Source organism: Cyphomyrmex costatus, unplaced genomic scaffold, assembly GCF_001594065.2.
Source record: "Cyphomyrmex costatus isolate MS0001 unplaced genomic scaffold, Ccosl1.0 scaffold123, whole genome shotgun sequence".
NCBI lineage: Eukaryota > Metazoa > Arthropoda > Insecta > Hymenoptera > Formicidae > Cyphomyrmex > Cyphomyrmex costatus.
In genome coordinates this window covers 4,163,628-4,173,942 of record NW_017275207.1, presented here as the reverse complement: position 1 = coordinate 4,173,942, position 10,315 = coordinate 4,163,628, and the positions used below count along the sequence as shown (strand labels likewise).

General features: G+C 31.9%; 1 protein-coding gene across 1 annotated transcript; it reads left to right on the top strand.

The window, feature by feature from the left end:
• Window positions 1-2,443: 2,443 nt before the first annotated feature.
• Window positions 2,444-9,401, top strand: LOC108781367 (Niemann-Pick C1 protein). The gene is made up of 10 exons (XM_018549326.1): window positions 2,444-3,021; window positions 3,091-3,239; window positions 3,317-3,563; window positions 3,780-3,856; window positions 3,968-4,412; window positions 5,145-5,384; window positions 5,470-5,772; window positions 7,109-7,676; window positions 7,848-8,330; window positions 8,854-9,401. The coding sequence occupies exons 2-10, from the start codon at window positions 3,121-3,123 to the stop codon at window positions 9,228-9,230; spliced, it is 2,859 nt and encodes a 952-aa protein (XP_018404828.1). The 5' UTR covers window positions 2,444-3,021; window positions 3,091-3,120; the 3' UTR covers window positions 9,231-9,401.
• Window positions 9,402-10,315: the final 914 nt, after the last annotated feature.

Sequence of the window (10,315 nt, the reverse complement as noted above, 5' to 3'; positions counted from 1 at the left end):
AATAAATATGAATAAAGAGTTATTCAATTACATAAATTAACACTATTATATAGTATTATAGTATGTTTTAATTATGTTCAATTAGCCATAATAATGCTATTTTGTTTCCTATACAATATTTGTAGAACAACAAATATATCAAATAAAAAATTAATTAAAAATGAAATTACATCTGTGTAAATAACTTATTGTAAGATTTTTTGAAGAATCTGTTATTGAACATACATATTAAGAATTATTGTTTGTAATATCAATATGTACAAATATAAATTGTAATTTACAAGTACGTAAGAGATATAGTACAGTTATTTTAATTAAAGATTAAAATAAATAACAAGAATAATCAGGCTAATGAGAGCTATTCAGCGGTTATTGGTGCGATCATATATAAGATATGTTAGAGTGTGAATATTATATACCACGTAAGTAGTTCCCCCCTCATTGCGCGCCGAACTTCCGTCGAACTTAAAACGCAAATCTAATTAACTACCGTAGTAATATCACAATTTTTGATACTTATAGCATCTAACAAGATCTTAATAATATGTTGAAAGACATATTAAAATCTTAAATTAAATATTAAAGAAAGAAATAAATTTAAAACTGAGAAAAATAAGAATTTGTGAAGAATATATCACGAGTTGGCGTTTCGTCCCGGCTTCCACTACTAGACTCATCAGTAAGGTAACGTAGTGGGAGCCTACCTTATGATATTACTACGGTAGTTAATTAGATTTGCGTTTTAAGTTCGACGGATGTTCGGCGCGCAATGGGGGGGAACTACTTACGTGGTATATAATATTCACACTCTAACATATCTTATATATGATCGCACCAATAACCGCTGAATAGCTCTCATTAGCCTGATTATTCTTGTTATTTGAAATTCTCGAGAGTCTTCTTTAATTTATTTGTTAAAATAAATAAATTTAATTTCTTTTAAATTTGAATATGTAAATTAAATAAAATGCGATAATGCTTATTAATACACATTATTATCTCGTTTTATATATATATGATTTACATATTCAAATGTAAAAGCAACGAAACGTTATCACGATTTCCCAAAACTCATTTTCATTATTAATCAATCTTTTGTCAATAAAAATAATTTATCAGATTCTAATAATATTGATTATATTGTTCTTTCATATGAATAAGCTATTGAAACGTGCGATTCCGATATCATTAATCATTGTTTCAAAATAAAATCTCTATTTGTAATTATCTATACCAAAAATAGTATCAGTATAGTTTCTGCATAATCTTAGATTGTAGGAAAATAATTTAATTAAATCATATTTTATGTAACAATAAATGTAACAATAAAGCAGCAATTGTAAGATTAATCTTGAGTTTATAGGTACACAGTTATCTCCTAGAGATAATGATTTCAAAAGAATTAATTATATGCAATTATATAATGCATATGATTAGTATGCAATTTTATGCATAAGATTCTAAACCAATGAATACCAATGAGAACATGCCATAACGATCAAGCTAAATCTTGGGTTCTATATAATTGCACAATTAAAAAACTATAAACGTCATATATAAATTACACGCAATTATAAAGAAGCATCCGAGATCTAGATTAGTAATTTATATGTATATGTACTTATATATATATATACTTCTATTTACATATATTGTAGATCAGAAGTATATATAAGTTTTTAGATTCTGTACAATACTTAATAGATTATTTAACCATATATAGATCAGAAGTGTATCATATACTTCTGTTTTATCTGTTTTTCAAATGCATCGCTATGAAGTTTTTATAGTATTTTTTCAATTCTCCTTCCAGAATGATAATTATATAATACATTTTATTTTGCACAGTTTCTAACAGTGGCTCGGCAGATATCGTTCTACAGTGAGTTATTAGAATAACTTTGTCATAGACAAGTTATAAATAGCTTTATAAGTGCCTAAATAACAAAAATTTAAATCATTTCTTGAAACTTGTGCTTACCCATCGCAGAAAATTGTACGTATTTTAATAAATCATGCGTATTATGCACAAAACGAACTAACAATCACATAATCACTTGTTCTTAACTTAACCTAGCGTTCACGATTAACTTATCGTGTCATTCATATGATATACATACCTTAATTGTTGTATATTACTCCAATGTTAATTTCGATGCTAATCGACTCAATCCGTTTGTATACTAACATTGGCGATCCCAGCACTGTATCATACGTTACACTGAACGATTAAACAACGCAAAAATCTAAGGCGAATTTTTGCAATTTTCGATCGCGCGCGACGCGATATTCAAACTGATTTATTAAATGACGTAATGCGGACCGTTGACGTAATGCGCACCGTTGTGCGCATCGCACTGCTCACGTGATCATTTCTAGCATAAAGGAGGTGCTCAACTCTAATTCTGTTCTAAAGATATAATTTCATGCTGACACTCGACGCTCATTTTAGAGTAAAAAAAATAGGCCATAAACCATCTTTAACGTTAATTTGGATCTATTTTTGACACTAAAATAAGCATCGAACGCAGGATGAAAAGGTATTTATGTTAGTTTTTGTTGCGCACCCCTGCCTTTAACAATCGACCAATCGCGCATACAGATGCACTAGCAGACAACAAATGTAAGTGATGTAATGGTCTTTTCGCGTTGTGAATAACAATGCCAGTTGTTAAATATTTTAGATATCCCGTATATGCATCGAGCATACGCTCACAACAGTATGTTATCGGTGGATTTTTGTAATTTATCCATGATACGGATTCAGTGATACGAACGCCGCATCGCCATTTGAATTTTTCGGGTTATAGGTTATAGCGCACTGTCAAAGTTAGATAATATCTTGGAGAATCGTGGTTATGTATAGATTTACGATAGTCACAATGTGGAATAAATGCACGATAACAGTAATTAATCGCGATTAGTCATCCAGTGCAATCGTTCTAGTCACTAGTGTATCATGTGACATGTCCTGTCAATTGGCACGAGCTCGCGTCGACTAGACGCTACATTCAATATTGGGTAACTCACTTATTTTGTTCTTTCGACTGTTTCAACTGTGTTTCAAAATTCGTGACCTCGAATTTTCAGTACTGGCAGTGAATCTTGAAGCACAGCCATATGATGTCCAGGGAAGAAATGGAGCTGCATGAAGATCGGTTTAAAATACAATCGTGTCGTAGATTCTGGCACAGCCTACCAGAACGCATATCCAGGACGGTAGAACATTTTTTCTATCGGTAAGTTTTTGCTTCAGACTCTTTCAATGAACTGACAAGTGTTGAACAGTTTAACAATGGAGCAACGCTGTCCGCAGGCTTGGAGTAAAAATCGCTCAAAGTCCGTACAAATGGATGCTCGGATGTCTTGTGGTAGTATTAGTGTGTATCCTAGGCCTGTTTCGTTTCCGGCAGGAAAAAAATCCTATCAAACTTTGGGTTCCACCAGATTCTGACTTTGTTAAAACTACCGAATGGCTAATGTCACATTACTTGGAAACTCTACGAATTCAAACGTTTATTTTAACTGACGACAATGTTTTAGAACAGCAAACGCTTATTAGGGTAACTATATAAAGGGATGATTTATCTCAATTGATTTAATCTTAATCACCAAGCGATTAATTAGATCTGTTCTTTTTAGCTGAATTTGCACAGTTCATCTTTTCTCTTTTTTTTTTATATGAAAGAAAAGATGAACTGTGTAAGAAATTCAGTTAAAAAGAATGGGTCTATTATGAAGTATCAATAATGCAGAATAAATTTTTTAATCTATTGCAGTTAAATGAGATCACTAAACAAATGATTTCTACTCGGACACCAGTTGAAAACATTTCTTGGACAGATGTCTGTATGAAGTAAGCACAAATTGTAAAAAGTTGATTTTATTATATATTATATATTATAAAATTTGATATGAATTAAAAAAAGCAATCAATCATACATATAAAGGAAACTTTTATTTACAGAATTCCTGTTATTTCTGGTGTTACAAAGAGAAGTAAAAGACAAAGTTCTCTTCTGGAAGATGATTTTTTTGATGATGATTTCACCTCTAAAGTTAATCAAACATTTGAACCTGTTGTTCATGTCGATAGTAATTTATATTGCAGTATAATTGAGAGTTTACCTAAGAGTTGTCTTTTGTTTAGTATCTTAGATATATGGAATTTTGATAGCGCTAAAATAGAAAAAGATTCCGTAGAAGATATTATCACAAAGGTAAATACAGTAAAAGTGAGTCCCACATTGGGTCACACCATGAATTTCAGTGACCTTCTGGGAGACGTAACTCTAGATGAAAGTGGAATGATTATTGCTGCGGGAGCTATACGGACTGATCTAATGGTTCATGTTAGTTTTCTCAACGTGAATATGGATAAGATTGGGAACATGGCGGGAACTGCTGATTGGGTAAGGTGAGTTTATGTCAAAGGCCTGAATCATGTTTATTAATGATTGTCTTAATATTGAATAAATGTCATGTGACATAAAGTTTATCTTACATTAAACTTTGGCTAATTCTACAATGTGCTTTTAGTTTCCTGTTTCTTGCTGTTTGTCTCTGTTTGTCTCTTGGCTTTTTGATCAAGAAGGCAAGAGAATAGGAAAAACAAACACATTGTAGAATTAGCCTTTATGTTATTGAAAACAATTATAGAAAATCAAGTAAAAAAAGAAAGATTGAAAGTTTTCTTTACAATTGAATGTGATTTAGGCCATTTATTATTACATCCTATCATTTACATGAAGTTAGTAATTTTATTAAATAGCAGTATATGATATCAAAGTTATCATAAGATTATTATTCTTTTTTTATTCTTGTTATCTACATCTCTTAATAGATATTACTTGATAAATCTTACTTATATCTTACTTATAATATAATATATGTACTTCTATTATGACAATATTAAAAAATTAATAATTGTATTATTTATACTATTTATATAAATTATCTATTTTTTTTACAAAAAATTATTACTTTTATTATTATCAGATACAATATATTTTTACTAATATAACATTCTGTATTGTAAATTACTCAGAATTTTATCTCAATTCACAACATTGAATCTAAATCATATAAAAAAAATAAAAACGAGTAAAAATTAACTCAGAAATAAAAACCAGTTATCTAATTAGGCGACAGAGGATGTATTAAAATGGGAATCAGCTTATTTGGAAAATATAAAAAATTTTTCATACCAACTGCAAAGCGAAAAAAATAATTCTTTGGAGCTTTATTACGAAGCTGGTAGAAGTTTCGGAGACATTTCTGGTTCATCTATATTTCAAGATATAGATAAATTAATTGTAGGAATTTTGTTAATGTTTCTATACGTCTTAATGATTTTGTCGAATCGTAATTGGGTCGAATGGCGGGTACGTATAAGATTACTATGAGAGTAATAATGTTTGGGTAATTTAAAATTTATATTTAGTGAAAGTTTCTTACACTTTTCCACAGTTTTGTCTTACTAGTACTGGTCTTTTATGCGTGGGTGGTGCATTTATACTTGCGGTGGGAGTATGCTCTCTAATAGGAATCCCGTATGGCCCAGTGCACACTTCGTTGCCATTTATGCTCTTGGGTTTAGGGATTGATGATATTTTCGTAATTAATGCATCTTGGAAGCAGATACACACAATTGAATCAAATTTAAAGAAACCATTAGCAGAAAGAATCGGACTTACGTTAGGTCATGCCGGTTCTGCTATCAGTATTACTTCGCTTACCGACGTTGTGGCATTCATCATTGGTGCTTCTACAGTATGTAGAATTAATCACTCAATACGCATGAAGACGAATGTGTAAACTATTGTGGTCAATTCACGATTTTATTTCAATTATTTTTGCTATGCTTACCCGTAGATATTTACGTTTTTACTTTAAAAGAAAATAATATACATGTGTATGAATTTTTTAAATTAAGTAATGTAACTGATTCTTCTTATTATTACAATGAAACTAATTTAAAACGCATAATAATTTTTAAATAACAAAAACTCCTGTATAAGCAAAACTTATTTATTATAATAATTGTGCTTACATGTTTCGGCTCATTTTTGAGCCTTCTTCAGAGACAATGCAAATTACATAAATAAATTATAAATAAAAAATGATGAAAAGGATCAAGTGATGTTTAATCACAGTGAGCTCCCCCACAACCAAGAAATAAAATCTGATGTTAATTCAATCTTACAGAACATATTAATACAAAGAGAAATGAACAAATAATTAAAGAAAAAAGAGAAAGAAATGAATAGTATGCTGAAATTCTGGGTTAATTTTGAAAATAGATTTATCATAAAAATACAATTATTCTATCGGGAGTGAGGAGGCTCAATATGTTTACAATGATACTGTATCGCAAATATTCTCAATATTTAAAAATTGGTCTTTAGAATAATTTAGGCCAATCAGTCTCAGACACAGTGAGTCACTTTAATTGTTTGACGGTATTAAATTGAAATTATCGAAAATACAAATATCAAATGCTAAGACTCAGCTACTGTGCACAAGCGAGACTGACTAGACAGACGTTGTTGATAGACAACAACGCTATTTATAACTTATCTATGATCGGGAAATAGACCTTGGGAAGTCCCTCCATGTTTGTAAGTTAATTCGGAAATGATATCCATCAGGAGACAAGTACACGGACTTGACTTACAAACGAACATGGAGGGGCTTCCCAAGGTCTACTTCCCGATCATAGACAAGTTATAAATAGCTTTATAAGTAGCAAATACATGTAAGCACAATTATTATTATATAATAAATAAGTTTTGCTTGATATATATTAGCGTTTGCGTAAAGTTATCTGCGCTTAACTCCTAGTGCCCTTTTCTTTCCAAGTTTATATTTGAAACTATTTTATTTTGAACGTTATATGAGAGTAGAACTTTTAGAACTTCGTTTTTATATTTATGTGTTATATGTATACCTTTTTTTATTTATTTTTACAAAAAACAATATATTATTGATTTGATTTAACTTAATTTCTACATATATCTAAAATACCAAATTATTTAATCTGTGTTACTTGGAAATATAATTAAAGTTACCAAAAGATACCATCTTAATGTATGATGCTCTCTTCTAGATATTGCCGTCACTTCAGTCGTTTTGTATCTACGCTGCAGTGGGTGTATTTGTGACATTTTTATTACAAATTACATTTTTTATTGCCTGTTTTACTTTGGATGCTAAAAGAATAGAACAAAAGCGAAATGGGATGTTTCCATGTATCGAGCATGAAAACTTTACACCCAAGTCATTAGATGTGAGCAGTGCAGTCTCCTGGAAATTTATAAACTTCTTCTATTCGCGAATAGTCTTAACCGTACCTGGGAAAGTTATTATAGTATTAGTTACTTTTGCAACGATGTCTATAAGTATTGTGGGTCTACTTAGGCTGCAACAATGGTTTGACCCAAAATGGTTATTACCGAAAGACTCGTATTTGTATCAATATATAGCTGTTCGAAGTTACACATTTCCCAATCAAGGACATGAGGCCTTTGTTCTTATGGGAGATGATATTGATTATTCCTCTGAATTTTCTAAGATAATATCTCTGACGGAACACTTACAAAATGCGTCTTTCATACAAAATGTGGAACCTTGGCCAACTGAGTTTTTCAAATTCGTATCGCTGTATTATGCCACAGGTTATTTATTATACTGTTTACTTGAGTCGTTTGTCTTAAAAGTGACGAAACAAAAATTTTTTTTAATTTTAATAAAATTTTAATAAATAAATTTTATGCAAAGCTTTTAAGATAAACACATCATTCGTCGATTAATTAAATTTTCAAATTAATTGTATATTTTTTCGCCAGATTTAAAAACTACAAAACTTGCAGATGACAAGTTCCATAATTATCTATCGAAATTTCTTGTTAGTCGAGCTGGTGGCAAATATCAGAGAAATTTCTTTTTCAAAGAGAAGTTTAAATGCGGGAAGAATGCTCCTCGAATCGCAGTAGCAACTATTGAGTTTAACTTCAAACAATTTGAAGGTCCTGACGAATGGGTCCCAGCGATGGATAACAGTAAGCTCCTAACAAACGAAGCGCAGATTCACGGATACGTGACAGTATGGTGCAAAATGTTTGGACCTTGGACTGCTGATAAATTAATCAGTCAAGAACTATCACGAAACATCATCCTGGCACTAATCTGTGTTATGGGTACCACAGCGATTCTCATTGCTGAAATGCAGACTTGTTTTTGGATCTTACTTTGTGTACTTCTCACGTTGTTAAATGTTTGCGGCTTCATGTATTTTTGGGGACTAACAATAGACGTGGTATCTTGCATTGGTGAGTATATTTTGTTCTTTTGTTACTTGTTCTGTAAATTCGTAGTTCTGTTATTCTGTTTGTGTAAAAGATAATATACATATATACATGTCTTAAGTAGAAAGAAAAAACATCTGATAAAATAAAAAGAATTTTTTAATGGAATTTTGTTTTGCAATAAATCAATTTCATAGAAAAGTAAATACTTTGTGAATTCGGTTCATTTATTGTGGGAAATTTTGTTGTCATTTCTGTCATTACTGCAGTACAATGATTTTCCGTTGTAAGGAATATAAAAAGATATTTATATTACGAAGTCACGTGATTGCGTGCAAAGTACAAATCCGAGAGCAAACTCAGTTTTCATTCTTAATTCTCATCTTGGTCTTTGTGAAATTCTAAACATTATTCTATTATAGTATATTTTTAGACTACATAATATATAATAAAAATTGTTCTCGTTACATTAAAGTGATTTTTCAAACGTTTAAGACGAACTTCTTATTAATCAGACACAGTCAGATTCAGTAAGAATCCTTTACAGGTCTCGAGTTGGGCGTCGGTTTAAGTGTGGATTATGCTGCACACGTTGCACATGCTTTCCTGAATGCTGAGTCGCGAGAGGATGATGTTAATGCTCGTAAGACCCGAACATTGGCTGCAGTCAGGCATATCGGTGCGGCGGTCGCATATGGTGCGGGTTCAACATTTCTCTCCGTTTCGATGCTAGCCTTCTCATCATCCTACGTGTTCATAGCTTTTTTTCGAATATTCTACCTCGTTATTTTGTTCGGGTTGTGGAACGGACTAATCTTATTACCGGTTGTGTTGAGCACTATCGGGCCGCAAAGTTTACGTGTGATGCAAAAGCTACAACCGATGTCCGAAAAAGCTATTTCTGCGATTGATGATGAAGATTGAAACGGAAATACAGACAGTTTGTTCAGGCAATCCTCTTTCTTTATCAATAATATTTATTTTTGGTTCAATAAACATACAAAATTATTACACTATCCGTACTATTAATCACACATTTATACAAAAATAATAATTAATAATAATAATGATAATAATACGTCTGATAACTTAAAAACGGCATTATTTATAGATCTTTATGTATATGTATATATAATATATTAAGATTAAAAAATTAAGAAATATTAAAAAACAAGTACAAAATAATGTAGCAAGGTTGATATAGATTTATTATCAATTATCATCGATCGGAAAGGAACATGACTATTATAAACGTAACGTAATTATGTTTTGTTGGATGCGTTTATCCCTTTATGGATAATCATAATTAATGTTTATGACGTAAAAATGAGCGGCGAGGGAGCGACCTTGGATTGATTGGCAAGCTCCCTCCGCTGCCTCTCTCAGTCTTACACAATCCACCTGACATTCATTCAGCCGTTCATTCATACCAATCCCATCTTTCTTTATTCTTTTTCAAGTTGTTTCTTCCACCTCTCATGGATCAATCAGCTGGATTTCCGATTGACAAGAGGAAAGGGAATACAAATTGAATGAGATGCACAGAGAGGCGGGAATATAATAGACACACAGAAATTCGTACACGTTCGCACACTAACGTACATCAGAAACATTCGCGGAGGCGCGCACGTTGTCTCCATATTCAACCATACGACGGTAGTTAGACTGCCGGGGGCAGCAAGCCACGCATGAATGATACGATGATTAAGTTATTACACATCTTCTTAGTTAAGTCGAATTTTACAAATCGGGTTTCGTATATTCAATAATTGATGAGGAACCATCGATACAATAATAATAATAATAATAATAATAATATTTACTTAGCAAAACGTGCCGATCGGTAATTGTGGCGAATGACGCGTGATGTGAGCACAGTTAGTTGCGTTTAAAAGACGGGGTGTCGAGGTACTGGAGAAGATTCGGGGGTCGGGCTCGGGAGACAAAGGACGGCGAGGATCCACAATGGGTCGATACACGGCCGGGGACGTGACGCGGGGGGGGGGGGG

Excerpts from the sequence above, each read along its gene's own strand:
- LOC108781367 (XM_018549326.1), top strand. The coding sequence starts at position 3,121 with ATGATGTCCAGGGAAGAAATGGAGCTGCATGAAGATCGGTTTAAAATA. Across the intron at positions 3,564-3,779 it reads AACAGCAAACGCTTATTAGG|TTAAATGAGATCACTAAACA; the intron begins GTAACTATATAA and ends AATCTATTGCAG. Across the intron at positions 5,773-7,108 it reads TCATCATTGGTGCTTCTACA|ATATTGCCGTCACTTCAGTC; the intron begins GTATGTAGAATT and ends GCTCTCTTCTAG.